A 20,223-nucleotide genomic window follows, 5' to 3' on the forward strand; every position below is an offset into this window, starting at 1 on the left:
GATTATGAATACACATGTATATGGTGGCCTCTAGGTATTATGATGTCTGTATGAGGTCAGCCCCACTCGAGTGGCCAGGCGCAGTTAGACCCCACCCACCCCACTCCCCCCGCAGCAGGGCCGACGGACAAGAGGGAGGTGCAATCGAGAGGACTGGCCAATGGGACGTAGTTGCTGCTGCTTTGGCGATGACGGTGGAGTCTCCCCAGGTGTGTTCTTCGGACGGGTGGGGGGATGGGGTGTGGGGGTGGTGTCGGGAGTGGGTGGGTGGGTAAGGGTTTGGCAACATGGGTCAGCAGAAATTCAAGCCGGGGCCACCTGGCTGGTCGAGATAGAGGAGGTCTGAGTTTTGGAGGAGGCCAAGTTCTCGTCGTCTCCAAACGGGTTCTTCCCACAGCATACGGTGGTTATCATGCAGTTCCTGAACTGAGGGGCACAGAGGGAGACGAGCGTCACAGTCAAGTTGGGTACATGCTCACACATACGGTCCCATTGATGTAAGTTATACATGGTTGTGCGTGGATGTCGCACACTTAAATATAGCCGATGTACAAGCTCAGAAGCGTGACACATTCTTCCACCAAAATAACTTTGGTTCTAGAACTGATTCTGTTCTAGATTCTTGGAACCTTGGTGCTTTCACGGAACAAGCGGCCATTTTTTTATTCCAGTTCTGAACCAACTATTAGGGTTCTGAACCAATTAATTTCCATTAATTTCAATATTAGGCAGGAAAAAAGAACCGAACTGGTTCAAGCCTGGTGGAAAAGGGGCCATTGTTGAGTGAGTTTGTGTTTCGGCTGTTTCTGGTGCGCGACACCGGGTTGGCAAGCATTTAGTTACCTGTCTGTTGAGCAGGATGTAGATGACCGGGTTGTAGAGGGCTGCGCTCTTGGCAAAGAAGGCCGGGACCGTCATGAACACCGGCCCAAATTCCGTTCCCTGGTTGGCGAAGATGTACCATGCCACGGTGGCGTAGGGCACCCAGCACACCAGGAATGATATCACCATGACGATCACCATGCGCGTCACTTCTTTCTCTGCTCTCTGGGTGGTCTCCGACTCTTTCTGCAGCGTGGCGGCCTGCGTGACGAAACGTTATGCAAGTTGGTTGAATAAAAAATGCAGACATTCTCAAGCGTTTTCATTTCAAGGACCACCGGTTTGGCATGCATGAGGCCAGGGACTGCCATAACTATTACGATTTTTACACTCAAGATTTACATATCCATAAGGGTCCATTTGCATTTGGTTCCTATCAATCATTTAGCTCGGGACCCCCTGGAAACCCCCTTTGAGAACCACACTAATAATGACTTGCATTTGTCTACATATTTGCTCATCAACCAAACCCCATAACTCAAATCTGCATGAAGCCTGAAATGAGAATCTGCAACTGGCCGTTAATGGTTTCCACTTGCCAGGTGATGTTGCTCTCTATAAAAGGATAACACGCAACAGGGCTGCCTTTTTCGCAGAGCTTTCGACCAGGTGGGCATGGTTATATCCCTAAACCTAACCCTAACCCAGGTGGGCATGGTTATATGCATAAACCTAACCCTAACCCAGGTGGGCATGGTTATATGCATAAACCTAACCCTAACCCAGGTGGGCATGGTTATATGCCTAAACCTAACCCTAACCCAGGTGGGCATGGTTATATGCATAAACCTAACCCTAACCCAGGTGGGCATGGTTATATCCCTAAACCTAACCCTAACCCAGGTGGGCATGGTTATATGCCTAAACCTAACCCTAACCTCACAAAAAAAAATAGGCCTAAACCTAACCTTAACCTCACAAACACTATGCCTAACCCTAACCTTAACCCTCACAGAATAATAACCTCAAAACCACGGCCACCTGGGCGAAAGCTCTGCAAAAAAGGCAGTCCCAACAGCTTGTCATACAGATTTGAGTATGGGCTTTGATTTCCTTTTGATTCAATTTCACATTCAAATCATGTCTGTTTATGTATCATCATGTAGGCTATTGCAGTGGTTCCCCAACTTTTAACTCCAGACACAAAAGAGAAATTAAACGTTTTTTCCCCACGATACAAACTAGTGAAAATAGCAGATCAACAAGCTCACTATGTGTCACTTTGTGCCTTGTTGAGAGCTTATATCTCGCTTTTTTTTAATTCATGGAAATTATTACATTTTTTAAATGTTATTCATGAAATACTTTAGTAGTATAAAATACTTAAATACTTAAAATACTTAAATCTTCTGAAATATACAGTATATTTTTTAATGTAGGAAAAAAAATGAAAAAAGTCAGGGGATATACTCGCGACCCAACATGGGTTTTACGCCACTGGGAAACAGTTATGTAGTGCATAATAACAATTAGTATCACATTGGTCTTGGTAGGTGGCCGTACGTACCGCGTGGACGGTGCAAAGCAGACGGCCATAGCAGAAGAAGATGATGATCAGAGGGATCATGAAGTGGACGATGAACATGTAAATCACAAAGGAGATGTTGTTGATCTCCGGCTTGGGGGTGTAGTAGTCGATCCCACAGGAACACTGCATGCCCTCTGGAATGTACCTGCAGCCCACAAAATGCAGTTTGACAACTCCAATCAACATCATCACAAACAGCTGACTTTAAACATGGGAGCTAGCTGGTAGGAAAATAACCCCATTGCGGCTTTATGGCAAGCCATTAATGTTGTCATTTAGTTAATGACCATATACAGTATACTGTGTATGTACTGTTCATATTTACCCACAATACAATACAATATACAGTATTATTTATGTACACTGATATGCATTCATAAACATTACATTTATACCTGTTAATAGCTCGTACAACATGCAAATCCTGGGTGTCCAAGTGGGGAGGGCTAAGCAAGGACCCTAATCTCCTTTGGTTTTGAGTCCTATATTCTTAATCCCTGCACGTTAGCACATGTTTACTTCTACTATTTATTAACGTTTTATTCTTAGTTGTACATTTTAGTCTGCCCTGTCCTGTGTTTCATACTGCAGTAATGCCAAGACAACTGAATTTCCCCCGTGGAATAAGGCAATAAAGGTCTATCTATCTATTGAACTCTGGGGGGGTAGAAATGGACCTACATCCATAGCCTCTCAGAGGCACAAATGGATAAATGAATACTTTGTGCCTCTGCTCACGCTGCCAAATTAGACTATTGTCGAATCCTTGCAGGATTACAGTCTCCACACTGAGGCATACCGTACCGTGACCATCCGAGGAGGGGAGGCGACGCACAGGTCAGGGCCATGATCCACGTAAACGCCAGACCGACAATGGCGTGTCTCTCCGCAAAGCGAAAGTTGGTCATTGGTTTGCACACCACAATGTAGCGCTCGATAGCCAACACCACCAGAGACCAAAGAGCAATTTCCCCTGAGAGGCACAAGAAATCAGATGGACTTACATACAAGTGTGCTCTCACTTGATACACAAGCCATTAGTGTCACACAAAAACACACGCGCGCACGCACGCACGCACACGCACAATGTACACAATGTATGTGTACATTCTCATACTTCCCAAAAAGATGCCCAATGCGTCCCTTGCTTCCATAAACGTCAATGGACGCACAAATACTGTATGTCACTAAACCAGTGTTTTGACCACTGTCAAAGCAGTACTTATTTACTAACCCTATATTACCATTTTACATGAGTTAGTGTTTTTACTTCCAATCAATCACAATCACTTCGATCACTTACCCCCCATGGTGGCGAAGAAGCCCTCGATGTTGCAGCCGTTGGCCCCTAAGACAAAGTATCCGTGCAGGGCCGTGTAGAGCGTGAGGCTGAAGCCGCCCACCACCATGAACAGGTCGGCCACCGCCAGGTTGAGCAGCACGTAGTTGAGCGGGTTCCTCAGCTTCTTGTTTTGTATGGTGACGTAGAGGGTGAGGAAGTTGATGGGGAAGGCGGTGAAGATGAGGAAGAGCATGTACGCCGCCAGCAGGGAGTACTTCCACGGCTCGGCCAGGTAGTACTGAGGGTGCTCGAACGGGCTGCGCACCACGCCAGTCTTGTTAGACATGGGCACATAGAAGTTTGGGCCTTCGGTGCCATTCATGGCGGTTTGGCTGTGGCTGCGAAGTGATTACCTGGCTTGTGGGGTTTTTTTCTCCCCCCCCCCGTGAAGGAAGAGTTTGAGCAAATAAAAAAAAGCCCTGTGTCTCTCCTCAAAGAAGAGAGCCGGCTACTACTACCACGGAGCCTTCTCTCGCCGTGGGGAGAGAAACAGGGATGGAAGGGAAGGAGGAGAGATACAGTAGATCTGGTGGATGTTAAGAGGTGTGTTCTGCAGCCCCCTGAGGCGGCCGCATCACCTTTTAACAGGCTGTCAGGATTAGGGAGGTGCATGGACGGATTTAGGTTACACAGTCCATCTCTCTCACTCTCTCCCTCGCGCATACACACGCGCGCATGCACTATAGAATTATAGAAGAAAACTCCTGCTATAAATTTAGGCTCAGCATTTTGGAGGACAGAGGTTGGTTGCCTTCGTTATCCCAGTGCTGGAATGCATCACAATGCATCATGAAACTGTCCATTAAAGAGCAGGCGAGTAAGCAGATTGGACTATCCAAGAGGGATCCGGCCCGAACCCCAGCCTTACTCAGCTTGGACATGTGGAGTGTGGGGGCTTAAACCATTCAGGCCTGACGTCGAAATTTAAAAAAAAAAGTTTTCTAAATCATGACAATTTTCGGAAAGATTTGAGGCACATTTTAACGATTTTTCAAAAATAGCAGACCTACAAGTTCATAGCGCGCCACTCAGTGGCGCGCTATGAGCTTGTAGATCTGCTATTTTTCAATAGCTAAATTATAACAATGTTTAAAACACCAAAAGGGGTTCCCGCCCCAAAATGGGTTAATGGTTAATGTGGTTAAACGCTAACGTGACATGGATGCGTTCCAGGTCTCAATGGATTAAACTGTTTATTGTAGACGGGACTGTAAATGAAATTTCCGGAGCATTTCCAGCTCATTTGCATCTGTGGAAACCTAATCCTTAACCACCTCATAATGTAGACCTCAAACTCATAGCAGGAGAAACCACGGTCTGAGTGTAATCAGACTAGTGCACACTTGACACACTCTCTCGCTCTTTTTCACTCCCACACACAAATCCTACACCAGAAGCCTCAGAGAGTCATATTGTTAGTTGATGCTACTGAAAATGCCAGAGTCTAACATCATTAAACACTTAACCATGTGAACCTTAGAGTCCCTGTTCTGGGCATGGCATAATAGACAGAACATTATGCAAAAATAGGCAAATATTCAGCAAAAATAGCCTATTTACAAGCTCACAATGCGTCGTGATGCATTGTGAGCTTGCAGATCAACTGCTAATTAAAGACACTGCTGACCATAGTAACAACATAAATACTGTATACACCTTTCAACCAAGATAGTTGAACTTTTATTGAAAAATGTAGTGAATTGCTTTTGCCAATATAATAATAAAATGTATTTCGTTAAGAATCATTTTTATCAATCATAAAATACCAGTGCAAAATATGCACACATTTCAGTATTGTTACAAAATAAATCCCCTCTTGTAAACATGGAATTCACATTTTTGTGTCATTAAAGGCTGGTCCTTAACACTTAAAGATGAGTATAGTATACTATAGTATTAAAGCCATCACTTTTACGTCCCACTCGGAATTCAAAACCACGTCTCCGGCATGAGACCAAATGTCTACCGCTCATGCTCCCGCTCGGTCAGGGGAAATATTGTACTTATTAGCTTCAGGCAGAACTACTTGTGGACCAGTAGGAGTCCTACCTGACAACAGCCTCTGAATGTCTCAATGGAAGAGTAGGGACACTACCTTCAAACGCTGCAGATGCACTTATATTGTATACATATTATTATACCATACCGCTGGCTTAAAGGACCACTTCACCACTTTTCAACATCTCTTCATATAATTGGTCCTCACTAATGTTCATGATAAAACACCACCATTTTTTCCTACTCAGTCTGTGTCTCATAGGAGGGCTTTGGGCAGTTCGGACACCCGTCCACCAGTGACATCATCATTAGGCAGATTTTTTTTAAACAAGATTTGTTTTAAAATATATTTTGATTTTTATTATCGTGAGAACGATGGCTTCAACTTTTGCATTGCAACTTTCAGGAAAAGAAAGCCTGCCGTTTCTAGTAGCTTGGATTCACCATCGATGTCCACAGCCTTCCTACGAGACACAGACTGAGTAGGAAAAAATGGTGGTATTTTATCCTAAACATTAGTTAGGACCAATTATAGGAAGAGAAGTTGAAAAGTGGTGAAGTGGTCCTTTAAAATAATATATTATTCATTAAAATAAGTTCTGGATAACAGCTTCGATTTAGAAACATGTATTGCCTTTTCATAAAATAGAGGGTATGCGCGTGACATCATCATCATAACCGGAAATTATGGGGTTATGCCTACTTAGTGGCTGAGTGGCAAAAAAACTACTTTCTGACCTTGACAGCCCATGGATACAGACATCGAAACAGAAAAGTCCTATCTGATTGCATTAAATGACGTTAAACTCACTTTGCCACTCACTTTATGCTTGTGCATACCCTCTATTGCTTCACTAGAGGCATTTCATTTTTCACCATTGTACACATGTCCCCTTTAAGGTGATGTAATCAGCGATAGCGCTAAGTAATCTGATCCTATTAATCCGATCGGATTGACGGGCTGACGACGTGCTTCTCTCGTGGTCTGCGTTGGTGACCACACAAGCACATTCACTTCAATCATTCCTTTTGGGAAGCTAAAGCTTGAGCAAGAGGTAGTAGGAATAGCCCTCACCAGCAAGAATGTCAACATTAAATTGCTCACGTTACAAGGAATGAAGTCAACGCAAAGCCCCCCTATAGTGCACTGGTTCATAAACTTTTTTTTTAAAGATGGAGTGCCACGATTTCTTTCCACCCTAAAACATGATCATCGGGTATTATTATAATATAAGGAGGAAGAACTTTTTCCTAATAGTGTACAGTATTTGTTAAAATCATGCTTTTATGTGGACACGCCCACCAGTTCATTAAGTATGCCTGGTTTGCCTGGTGGGTGGTGATGGGTGGTGATCCACCTGAACTGAAATGACCCACAGCTGTAGTTGTATGATAAAGGGGGGAGGGGTTAGGGGAGGGGGCTGATAGTGTGATGTCACTATATTACTGTTTATTTCATTGGCCCGTTTGACTGTCAAGGGTTCAGCCTTCAGGAAGAAACCCTAAATACAATGTGAATACATCATTGCACATAAAAACAAATCCAGAGTGTCTAATGAAGTACTGTCACCTCATAGACACATGAAAAACTGGAAAAATACAAAAATTGTGGCACTCCATCTTTAAAGAACCCCCATAACTCTGAGAGTGTACAAATGGAATCATAGGCCATTTGGTTCCAATTGTACACTCTCTCAGAGTTAGGAACCCAGAGGGTTCCCCCCCCCCCCCCCCTAAATAATATGTTGTGCCAGGAGGATTTGTTGTGATGTGACAAACATTTTCAAAAATAGCCCAAAGTGTTTAAACTGTTCATCATTTTGCTGGTCACCGCTGGAAACCCGCCAAGGACCCATGACCCCACATTGAGAACCAGTGCCCAAAAAGTCACTGCTTGTTGGAATTTAACATGGCTACGGTTGGGAGGTGTAACCGTGTTGTTCTCAAAGGGTCAGAGGAGGTCAGTTGGATTCGTCGATGGGTCTGCGACAATACGGACAGCAGTTGTGCTGAAGCACGAGCAGCTCATAGTCCTCACTGTGGAACATCTGCAGCACACACACGCGCGCACACACACACACACACACACACACACACACACACACACACACACACACACACACACACACACACACACACACACACACACACACACACACACACACACACACACACACACACACACACACACACACACACACACACACACACACACACACACACACACACACTCTATTCAAAACACACTGTAAAATGGTCCATTCATTGATCCAGAATGTTAAAGAGACTATAAATGATAACACTTAAAGCTACACTTTGTAACTTATTTTGGTAAACACAATGTTTCATTACACTTTTTCACAAACAATGATCAAGCGAATAACCAACTTAAACAGTCAACTTAATACAACTTAAAACACACCAGTGAACAGTACTGTCCTAGTACTGTAGGTCTACAAGCTCACAATGTGTCACGGTGTGACGTGTTGTGAGCCTGTAATCGTCTATTTTCACTATTTTATTAACTTTTCTTGAGGGGTGCTAGCCCATCCTATGTCCAGCTTTGAGGGTTTGTGTAAACACAAACAGTGTGAAAACACAAACATTGAAGACGAAGGTGAGGACGCAAATTGTGATTTGCCGGAATGAGATGATGTATGATGATGATAAGAGCGTCCCTCACTTCACACGGGTGTGATTTTTAATAATATAATATAGTTGTCCAAAAATAAACAAACTGTATCATAGCTGGGGGCGAAGCCTGTCAACAGGGAGTGTTGGGCAGGAGAAGTAGGACAAAAGTTCTACATCCTCTCGGTGGAGGCTCCTCACTAGCAGGGGAGCTAGTTGGTTACAGCAGCAGTGACAACACACGTGTGTGGGGAGGAATCGATTGGCATAATTACTAAATTGATGAGAAAAGGGGGTAAGAAAAGTAAAACAAAAATGACACTAAGGATTCTACAGTTCAGATTGCCGTCCCAGGGATTTCTTAGAAAATTAAAACGTTTGAGAAGCACTGGTATAAATGATTTAATAGTAGTTCCCTGTCAGGGCAATGGGAAGCCCCACAGCAGTGAGCTTTGTTCTCTATCAAAACAACAGCCCTCGATGGAGTGAGATGGTCAGGCTACCCCTCCCCGCCATAAACCGCTTCCGAGGCTCTCAACTACTCACTTTGAGTTCAGGCACGGCTCCAGTGACCCACCTTTTATTTCCAATGATGCTAGTCTACTAGGCATAGACCATATCAAGGTCACTTGCTCTTGTGTTTTCCGTTCGTTGATTTGTTTTCTCGACCGCAAATGTTAATAATGTGACATAAATAGCATGTTATTTACTGTAGGTTCATTGCACTCTAATTATGTGTCTAATTACCCTGTTGTTTATTGACTAGAGTTCATGCTTATTCTGATCTTGCATGTGTAATCCACTCTGGATAAGTGTCTGCAAAATACCTACATTTAGACCCTCCAGAAGAATGTGATTATGCGACCGCATAATTTATCGCATATAATCAGTCAAATGGTCAGTTAGGCCTAAAAGGACCGGGTTGTGACGGCATTGTGATGTCACTATGTGATGATGTCATCATATAGGATAACCAATGACGTTACTCAGCCTGACTGCAGGTCCAGGATGGATGCCAACGGAATGTCATGCACCTTTTCAAGATTTTAACTTTTTAACACAGTTTAGTTCAGTGGTTCTCTTAACTATTAGTGCCCCTCCCCCATACAATATCAAGCTCCCTTAAGCACCCCCAACAGTAGCCTGGTTACCAGTCTGATTCGCTTTGTTCCGTGATTCGTTTTGTCACTTGCTCCTCAGTCTGGAAAGGGTCCTGTTTGACTCATAATAACGTCACCTGTTACTTAGCCATGTTGTTGCTGATACATCATCAGCCAGCACCACTCTGTCTATGCTTTTCTCACTGTTGAAAACAATTGCGCCAGTTCGAGACTCGAGAGTAAAACCTAGGGTGTATTCATTTTTATCCCACGATTTTGTAACCCATTTTTCACCCCTGTGTCAATTATCTAATGTGATCCTGGGCTCTACACACCCTCCGCCAACCTTGGGAGAGCAACGGACTTGAACTCATGCTTCCTTCATTCATGAGTGTCCAAGTTGCTCCTTTACACCTGACAGTTTCCCTGATTGGACGTAGCGTGTGGAAGGAACACGTTATTCCAACCAGTTCCTTTCCCCTCCATCAGGCGCCCGGCTGGCCAGGGGGAGGCAGTTTAGAGACCAGGATTACTGCATGTTTTTTGTTGACACGGGGAGAACATGCAAACTCCACACAGTTTAGTCAATGATACGCACGTTACAGGGCAACAGCAGTAGCTGTAGCTACGCAGTGCACATTGATACAACGTCAAAGTTAGTTTTTTTATTTTCCCCAACCACAGACCAATCAGAAGCCCGGGGTCGTTTTCTACCATTTACATGTCCCGCCTACCTTGGAGATAGGACCCTTTCCAGACTGAGTAGCGAGGTGACAAAACAAATCACGGAACACAGCTAATCAAACAAAAAAATAAAAATCACATTTGTGTGAGGTGAGGGGCACTCTTATTATCATACATCATCATACATCACATTCCGTGCTCAACCAATCAAATCATCACAAATGTCATTCAGGCCAATCACTTTTGGCGTCTTCACTTTTCTGCCCTCACTTCTTAACCTCAATATGTGCTTCGCTCAGCCAATCAAATCATCGCTATGGGGCGAATCAGCCAATCAAATCATCGTGTTTGTGTGCAAACAAACAGACAAAGCTGGGCATAAAAATAGCGCTTCCAGCGCCTCCCAATGTTATCGGAGCGCCCCACCTGGGGGGTGGTACCACTAAGCTACAGTGACATCACGGCATAGTATACATGAAGGCATAATGAGGAGGCAACGCTGACGAAGGCTATAAGCCGAAACCGTTGTGCTGTCTGCTCTGCAGCATACTATGCCTATTTATAATAAATAAAGTGCCTTAAAGGACATACATTTCCGTGAGTGCTGGTATTCTCTTTTTAGAGATTTCTTGTAAAGTTAACTTAACTCGACTGTGCACCCGGCAAGACTGTTCAAACAGATTGAGACGTATTGGAGTCGTGCGGGCTTCCTTGCTTTAAATAATGAGGAGGCAGACAATATATCGTTGATGTCGGGCAGAAACCTTGTATCTCCATACTGTAGATTAATTTACTACTTCATCATACAAGAGTGTCGAACACAAGTAGTGAAAACAGCAGATCTACAAGCTCACAATGAGTCACAATGTGACGCATTGTGTGTTGTTGTGAGCATGTAGATCGGCTGTAGATCTAGATTCGGACATAAAAGGTTTCCACCTGAAAGCGACAACATAGCCTACAGGGAGACACTCTCACATCATGTCTGTGGAGTTCATGTCAGGTTGTGTGTGTGTGTGTGTGTGTGTGTGTGTGTGTGTGTGTGTGTGTGTGTGTGTGTGTGTGTGTGTGTGTGTGTGTGTATGCACTCGGCTGTACCTTGAAGCAAGTGGGACACATGGTGATGCTGACGTCAGGCAGGAGCGAGCGGAAATACTCCCACTGGAGCGGCCGGGGCCATCGCTTGATCAGGACGTCCCTCCTACTCATGGAGCGCAGCGCCGAGCGACTTACCTTCACTGGGACAAAGTTAGAGCCCCCCTGCTGTGTGTGTGTGGGCGGCGGGTGGGCACACAGAACAGAGAAAGGCATATTAATACACTTGCGATATAACACCGTCGCCACAAAGTATACCTTTCACATTCTCCATGTTGGTGGAGTTTATTCCTACGCTTACCTCAAAGCTCATCTTGGCAGTGAAGGGGTCTTCCTCCTCCTCGTCCGCGCCGTCGTCCAACTTCAAAGACTGCGACTCTGATTGGGGTTAATTAAGGACACATGTGGCTGTCTCGAAAGTTAAGACGCAATATAGCAAACACGCAAACACAAATTGCAGGCGGCCACGCTGGAAGGAATGCAAACACGCCGGGGGACATAATTATGTTCAGCTCTTAACGCTTCAACTAAAAAAATACCTAAATAAAAATGGGTTTTGTATTTGCCTCATGGGTATAAGCCCAGTAATGCATCCTTCCCTCAAAAACGCGAGTGATAGTCGTTTGCGAGATTGAACGGGCCTCCTTTGTTATTTTAATTTTACAAATGTTGGACAGTGAAACATTTTGAGGTTGGCATTATTATAATTATTTTTGGCAAAAATAATTAGGCATTCTAAGTGCCTTTCCAGACGCATGTCTCAGAGGACACGTGAGTTTTGTCCGTACCAATGTTCGAATTCAGTTAAAAAGTATGATGAATATGACTATGCTGTAAAGTTGTGGTGAACCGAATGAATGCAGGAAAGGTAGCAGGCCAACAGGAGAGCAAACGATGACAGAGCTACATACAAACCATGTCGATCCCTCACCACCATTCACCTACTGGGGGATTCGTTGTTTTGGACCACTTCACACAATGCAGGGTCGTAAGCGTGCCAGAGGCATGATAGTCTCATAATCACCTGTCTAATGTCTATCCTCAAGGGTTGTGTTTCCCAAACATTGGCCCAGAACCCATTTTGGGTCGCGGACCTGTTTTTTAACCTACAAAAAAAAGAGATTTTTTTTAAAAAACGTTCCAAATTTTTTTCAGACATTCAGACAATAAATTACAAAAATGATATCAAATATTTTCAAAAATAGCAAAAATAAAAGCTCACAATGTGTCACAATGCAACATGTTGTGAACTTGTAGATCGGCTATTTTCACATGTTTTTTTAAATAGGGCTTAAGCGGAAAATCCATATTGTATTTTTGTAAGTTTGGGTCCCAGGGAGACACCAAATTTGTCTTTAGGGTCTAAAGCTAAAAAAGAAAAATGTTTGTTAAGCCCTGAACAAGGGCAAGTCAGGTAGACATCTTGGAGGATCTAACAACTGACGCTTTCATGAACGCCTTACAGCGTTTTATAGCCATCCGTGGAGCTGTAAGACAAATCACATCGGATCAAGGGACGAATTTTCTTGGGGGCAAAGAACAAACTGTGTGGAAGGAAGTGGAAAAAGACAGACTACTATGAATGTGCCCGACGGCGGCCACATGGGAGGTGTTTGGGGAGGACAGATTAGGACAGTAAGGAGCGTGCTAAGCTCGGCCCTCTCACAGAGAGCTGGAAGATTAGATGATGCTTTTGTCTTCTATGAAGCCACGTCAAGTTGTAAATATCCACCCACTCACCAGTCACCACCACTGACAGCATCAATGATCCCAAAAGCCTAGAGCCACTTACCCCAAACAATGAAATTAAATTAATTAAAATTCAACTCATGGCACGGGCTGCCAATTTCACCAGATCACACCCATTGTGGCTACGCCTGTCGGATTGCCTGCGCTCCCGTACCTGAACACTCGCCTCTCATTGAAAACAAATTACTAGACGCCTCAGTTGCTTCCTATGTTAAAAGGTCTGAGGCCTTTGTCCCATTGCCTCCACCTTGGCTTGCAGGAATGTTTGTGGTGGCAGATCTGCATGCCAAGATACTGTATAATATTAAACCGCATGAATTGTAGCGTCCCTATTTAGAGCATGTCATAATAGAATAATATTTGGTAAAAGTAGCCGACTTACAAGCTTGCGTCGTGTTGTGAGCTTGGAGATCGTCTATTTTACAGTGAAGGAATTTGGTGTACGGTAGATTGAAAAAAGTATAGACCCCTGGGGGTCACCGGTCAACAAAATATAGCTATTATTTTCTTCTGTGGTTAACAGAGCACGTCTGAAGCAGATGCATATCTTGCATACATCACACTCAGACAACACTGGCTATCAGTGTTAATTTTTTCAGCATATTTTGATTTAGTCTTGAAAACACATTTCTAGTCTTACTCTTTAGTCCCATTTAGTCTTCTGAAATTGTTTAGTCCGTGTGTGCCATTGCACACACGGATGAAAAAATACTCCTGTACTTAATGTTCAAGTAAATCAACGATAAAAAAACTCAAAATTGAAAATATAACCCCTCCTGCAGTGTTAATCTTTTCAGAATATTTTGATTTAGTCTTAGTCTTTTGAATAACACACATTCTTTAGTCCCATTTAGTCTTCTGAAATTCTTTAGTCTAGTCAAGTCTTAGTCAACAAAATGAACACTGCTGGCTATTTCCAAGACGTGTTGATCGTTAGTCATTCTCAAAGCAAAAGAGATTCCCCGCAATGAGTGTAAAATAGGAAGAGTACTTGATGTTTGTGAAGATGATGACAGACTATTGTGAAAAACCACAATACAAATAGGAAATAGAAAGCTTGGGAAAGAAGGTCAACACCTGATTCATCTGTCCATTTTGCAATGTACTATTCATAAGTTGGTTATACTTGTAGAATTGTAATGTGTTCCAATTGAGCTAGTCTCTAAATACCTACCTGTGTTTCCATTTAAATAACCAGAAAAGGTTGGTATTGGGTAAATAATACGTTTGTATTGGTGTATTACATCTTTCCTGTGTGGGGAGTAAAGTGTCACTCTTGATCTAAATTCTGAGAATTATTGGAATTATTCAAATTTGTGCCATGGTGAATCATAGTAATGTGGTGGAAGTGGAGTGGAGTGGACCAAGTAGAGAGCCAACCCCGGTCAAGTTTACTAAATATAGAGGATTTAATGGCTGTGAAGGAGGTACATTAAGCAAACTTTTAATGTTGATTTTTCTCTAGTAGATTTCACAGTCTTCAAATGGCATCTGTACGATGCATAGCAATTATTTCACTGGACCTGTGTAGCTACAAATATATATACATTTCACACTTGTGCCGCGTCATGTCATTTGAGGACATTGCTACGGAAAATACCTAGATCCCAGGCGTCTCTCTCAGGCCTTTGAGAGTGTCGAAACGCCAGTCATTGACGCCCGTCAGTCACGTCATGGCTTTCAGTGAAAAGGAGCAGACCCTCGGTGCCCTTGAAGGCCTGTCGGCTAATGCAGGTTAATCCCTGTGCTTGGGACCTGGCTCTGGCTCTCAGAGGGTTAGTGTCATGAAGATGAGACGGGGAGAGCCTCTCTAACCCTATTAACTCGCAGGGCTAAGATGACTTAGCTCTGACAGCTTACCCACCGGCGCAGAATCACGGGCCAACATTAGACCAAAGAACTTCTCAGAACAAGGCGGGGGCATCTCGCGCACTTTTCCAGGAAAATGTACAGGCGGTGGGCCGGCCGCGTTGGTGTGGAGGAGACTCAGTTGGATGGATACTCCTGAGCGGGCAAGAAAAGGATCGGGGAAAGTTGATCGTTACACGCACCCACCCCCTTCACCCCCATTCCCCGACGAAGCACGTTGACTGTTTGCGTGTGCGTGTTTGTGTGTGTGTATATAAACAGTAGAGTTCATCAAAGGATACCGCCGCTGCTCATGTCCTGCCAGCGTGCAGCCTTCCTGTCGACGTGCGGGACCTCCAGGTCAATGAGGGACAGAGCCTCCTCATCAGTGATGCCCTCCTCCAAATAGAACTGCACCAGAGGGAGCACCTCTGCAAACAGACAGACATGCTGCATCAGTAATGCAAACGTGTGTGTGTGTGTGTGTGTGTGTGTTATAGATCTTGTGTACAAGTAAATAAGAATAAACTTATTTTGTTCCGTTTCCTCAGACATTGTAGCAGGTAAAGGTGTGTGTGTGTGTGTGTGTGTGTGTGTGTGTGTGTGTGTGTGTGTGTGTGTGTGTTATAGATCTTGTGTACAAGTAAATAAGAATAAACTTATTTTGTTCCGTTTCCTCAGACATTGTAGCAGGTAAAGGTGTGTGTGTGTGTGTGTGTGTGTGTGTGTGTGTGTGTGTGTGTGTGTGTGTGTGTGTGTGTGTGTGTGTGTGTGTGTGTGTGTGTGTGTGTGTGTGTGTGTGTGTGTGTGTGTGTGTGTGTTATAGATCTTGTGTACAAGTAAATAAGAATAAACTTATTTTGTTCCGTTTCCTCAGACATTGTAGCAGGTAAAGGTGTGTGTGTGTGTGTGTGTGTGTGTGTGTGTGTGTGTGTGTGTGTGTGTGTGTGTGTGTGTGTGTGTGTGTGTAGGGGGGGGGGGGGGGGAATGAGGAAAGAGAACAGATTCACAAGCTTCATTTTCTTTTCTCTGGGCATATTGTTCATATGGCAGGTTTTCTGGGGTTAGAAGCAATCTGCAGCCATAGTGCCAGACACCAGTCACACTACCAAGCCACTTACTTGAATCTGAAACGGTCCTTTGTTTGTTGTGGTGGCTGAAAGCTTTGCTGACACAATGTCTGTCGTACGCTGTATATGTCTGTCACGCTACATTAGGCAGGTGTGTGTGTGTGTGTGTGTGTGAACTGACCATAGGAAGAAGCTGAATAGATGAAAGGTTGTTTGCAGTTGACACACACGCTGCCCTGGGAGTTCAGCAGGGGGTTGTTGGTGGAGCAGCGGTAGCACATCATGCCTTCAATCAGGTCCTTCATGGTAAACACGCATGATAGTAAAGACAATCAGGTCCTTCATGGTAAACACGCATGATAGTAAAGACAATCAGGTCCTTCATGGTAAACACGCATGATAGTAAAGACAATCAGGTCCTTCATGGTAAACACGCATGATAGTAAAGACAATCAGGTCCTTCATGGTAAACACGCATGATAGTAAAGACAATCAGGTCCTTCATGGTAAACACGCATGATAGTAAAGACAATCAGGTCCTTCATGGTAAACACGCATGATAGTAAAGACAATCAGGTCCTTCATGGTAAACACGCATGATAGTAAAGACAATCAGGTCCTTCATGGTAAACACGCATGATAGTAAAGACATTTTAGCTATTTTTGCGATTTTAGCTATTTTTGACAAGGGGTCATTCAAACTAAATGTTTTTCTTAACAACATTTTACGGTGATTTCTTTATTGTTATTTACTATAGTCCTACTAGACCCCAGGAAATTACATCTGGCCACAAAAGATCACAGGATATACTGAATGTGAAGGGGGATGGGAATGCCATACTGTGTGTCACCTCCCCCTTCACATTCTATAGAGCGTCGCAGTCCCGCCCCCTTGAGAGACCCGGAAAAGAATTCCCCGTTCATTTTCCTCATAGACTTTTCAAAAAGTATTTATTTAAAGACGTTTACGCCGCGGACAAAGCCAACTCTTGTCATGACAATAAACACAATGTTTTGGGCCAAACAAATAATTAGAAAGAAGAAAAAAACGGCAGGTTACAACACTGTTTTTGTTGTTTTTCTTCTTTGTAATTATTTGTTTGTTGGTTTGTTGTCATGATTTGTCACGACTCGAGTTGGCTTCGTACGACGCTTAAAAGGTCTTTAAATAAATACTTTTTGAAATGTCTAAGGGGAAAATGCATTGGGAATTATTTCCTGGGCCTGGCGTCGTCATGAAAGGGGGCGGGACTGCGACGCTCTATAGATCATCTGATCTTTTGTGGCCAGATATGTAATTTCATAGGGTCTAGTAGGACTATAGTAAATAATAATAAAGAAATTGCCGTAAAATGTTGGAGAAAAAAAAGACAAAAAAAAGACAAAATGAAAGAAAGCAGCAAATGAAAAACGTTTTAACACACATCTTTTACTTTCTCTAATAACAAAATAAAACTTGAATCTTGGTTGAAAAAACTAAAACAAAGTTGTCCTTTAACATCTAAAGCGTATTATGCTTGTGTCGCGCTTAACCCTTTATAGTTCACCGTATGACGAATAGCGGAAAAGGCTGATCTACAAGATCTACTGTAGATGTTGTATATGTACTATATTCGCAATTTTTTGTGAGTGTTCAAAAGGCATAGCCAAGACTATGTTCTGGCCCCTGTCCGTCCGTCTGTGAGCAGCTAATTTCTGCCACCGTTGGACCGTGGCGAAAACTAGAGTTCTGAACAGGCCCAAAAATGAAGGATATATGGAGCTGACCTGTTCTGACATTCCATATGTTGATCTGACCTCCTCAAACCCTGTACACTCAAGACAAGACAATTTATATGATTGACTCCATATGTCGATCTGACAGCATCAATATGTTGATCTGACATCTGTCACTCGTGTGTCTCAACTGTGCCGAATTAAGAGGCTCTGTTGTCCCAAATACAATCCCTGTTATGCCCATATATGGAGATCCCTGAACCAAGTTGGTACAACACATGGATCTCCATATGTGGAGCTGACTATCATCACCTGGATCTCCATATATGAAGATCAACACTGACCTCATCAAACCCTGGATACTATAGCCATACATGGTTTGACATACTAGATCTGCATATGCATATATGGAGTCGGCCAGCAACTCTAGATCTGACCTCACTGACACCAGATTAATTAGTTTAACTCCTGCTTCTCAACTGTGCCGTATTAAGAAGCTCTGTTGTTTCAGCGTGGCCTCGCCCTCAGGGTGTCTTACTGGTAATATTGGATCATGTCGCTCAAGTAATACATGTGTTGTGCCCAGTGTGACTGTGAATGCACCTCAACAACCATACAATATGGAAGTAAAACGTCTTGTTATATGTAATCCATGGGTTATCCAAAGGGTTAACCCTAACCCTTAGTTAAACTCACATTGTTAATGTGAGGCAGGTCTTACTTATAGGTACTTATAAGCATTGAAAAAGATTCCCATTTGCATTTGGCAAAGGAGACAGACGGGTGGGCAGAGAAGTGCTTTTGTGAGACTACAAGTGGGCGGTGAAGAAGTCAAGCCAGCATTCTTAATGAGCAGTTGGATGTTTTCCACAAAAACACAACTTTTTAACACTTTCATGCACAGTATTTGTTAGGAACACATTATGTATATTACAGAAATACCCAACAGTCATTATTTAGGAGGAAATGGGCCTGAGAGGCACTCCAATTTAACCACTGTTAAACCACTCTTATAGGGGTCTCCAACTTAACCACTGTTAAACCACTCTTATAGAGGCCTCCAACTTAACCACTGTTAAACCACTCTTATAGGGGTCTCCAACTCTAACCACTGTTAAACCACTTTTATAGGGGTCTCCAACTTAACCACTGTTAAACCACTCTTATAGGGGTCTCCAACTCTAACCACTGTTAAATCACTCTTATAGGGGTCTCCAACTTAACCACTGATAAACCACTCTTATAGGGTCTCCAACTTAACCACTGTTAAACCACTCTTATAGGGGTCTCCAACTTAACCACTGTTAAACCACTCTTATAGGGGTCTCCAACTTAACCACTGTTAAACCACTCTTATAGGGGTCTCCAACTTAACCACTGTTAAACCACTCTTATAGAGGTCTCCAACTCTAACCACTGTTAAACCACTCTTATAGGGGCCTCCAACTCTAACCACTGTTAAACCACTCTTATAGAGGTCTCCAACTCTAACCACTGTTAAACCACTCTTATAGGGGTCTCCAACTTAACCACTGTTAAACCACTCTTATAGGGGTCTCCAACTCTAACCACTGTTAAACCACTCTTATAGGGGTCTCCAACTCTAACCACTGTTAAACCACTCTTATAGGGGTCTCCAACTTAACCACTGTTAAACCACTCTTATAGGGGTCTCCAACTTAACCACTGTTAAACCACTCTTATAGGGGTCTCCAACTTAACCACTGTTAAACCACTCTTATAGGGGTCTCCAACTTAACCACTGTTAAACCACTCTTATAGGGGTCTCCAACTCTAACCACTGTTAAACCACTCTTATAGGGGTCTCCAACTCTAACCACTGTTAAACCACTCTTATAGGGGCCTCCAACTCTATCCACTGTTAAACCACTCTTATAGGGGTATCCAACTCTAACCACTGTTAAACCACTCTTATAGGGGTCTCCAACTTAACCACTAGTTAAACCACTCTTATAGGGGTCTCCAACTTAACCACTGTTAAACCACTCTTATAGGGGTCTCCAACTCTAACCACTGTTAAACCACTCTTATAGGGGTATCCAACTCTAACCACTGTTAAACCACTCTTATAGGGGTCTCCAACTCTAACCACTGTTAAACCACTCTTATAGGGGTCTCCAACTTAACCACTGTTAAACCACTCTTATAGAGGTCTCCAACTCTAACCACTGTTAAACCACTCTTATAGGGGTCTCCAACTTAACCACTAGTTAAACCACTCTTATAGGGGTCTCCAACTTAACCACTGTTAAACCACTCTTATAGCCGGGGTCTCCAACTCTAACCACTGTTAAACCACTCTTATAGGGGTCTCCAACTCTAACCACTGTTAAACCACTCTTATAGGGGTCTCCAACTCTAACCACTGTTAAACCACTCTTATAGGGGCCTCCAACTTAACCACTGTTAAACCACTCTTAGAGGGGTCTCCAACTCTAACCACTGTTAAACCACTCTTATAGAGGTCTCCAACTCTAACCACTGTTAAACCACTCTTATAGGGGTCTCCAACTCTAACCACTGTTAACCCACTCTTATAGGGGTCTCCAACTTAACCAC

At 43.4% G+C, this 20,223-nt stretch overlaps 2 protein-coding genes across 2 annotated transcripts in view; both read right to left on the reverse strand.

Moving 5' to 3' along the window:
- Positions 1 to 303: 303 nt before the first annotated feature.
- On the reverse strand, positions 304 to 4,074 carry exorh (extra-ocular rhodopsin; the record flags this gene model as incomplete). The annotated part of the gene is made up of 5 exons (XM_079489271.1): positions 304 to 426; positions 844 to 1,083; positions 2,390 to 2,555; positions 3,215 to 3,383; positions 3,714 to 4,074. 5 exons carry the CDS (start codon positions 4,072 to 4,074, stop codon positions 304 to 306), a joined length of 1,059 nt encoding a protein of 352 aa, XP_079345397.1.
- A 3,408-nt stretch (positions 4,075 to 7,482) lies between these two features.
- Positions 7,483 to 20,223, reverse strand: part of ift122 (intraflagellar transport 122 homolog (Chlamydomonas)) — a 59,847-nt gene continuing 47,106 nt past the window's right edge. Inside the window, exons 25-29 of the mRNA XM_079488739.1 lie at positions 16,109 to 16,226; positions 15,160 to 15,288; positions 11,562 to 11,638; positions 11,264 to 11,428; positions 7,483 to 7,798 (exon numbers count right to left, since the gene is read on the reverse strand). Coding sequence (XP_079344865.1) covers positions 7,712 to 7,798; positions 11,264 to 11,428; positions 11,562 to 11,638; positions 15,160 to 15,288; positions 16,109 to 16,226 — 576 coding nt within the window. The 3' untranslated portion in view covers positions 7,483 to 7,711. The remainder of the gene's footprint in view (positions 7,799 to 11,263; positions 11,429 to 11,561; positions 11,639 to 15,159; positions 15,289 to 16,108; positions 16,227 to 20,223) is intronic.

The sequence above is a fragment of the Electrona antarctica genome (genome assembly GCF_951216825.1).
Source record: "Electrona antarctica genome assembly, chromosome: 2".
NCBI lineage: Eukaryota > Metazoa > Chordata > Actinopteri > Myctophiformes > Myctophidae > Electrona > Electrona antarctica.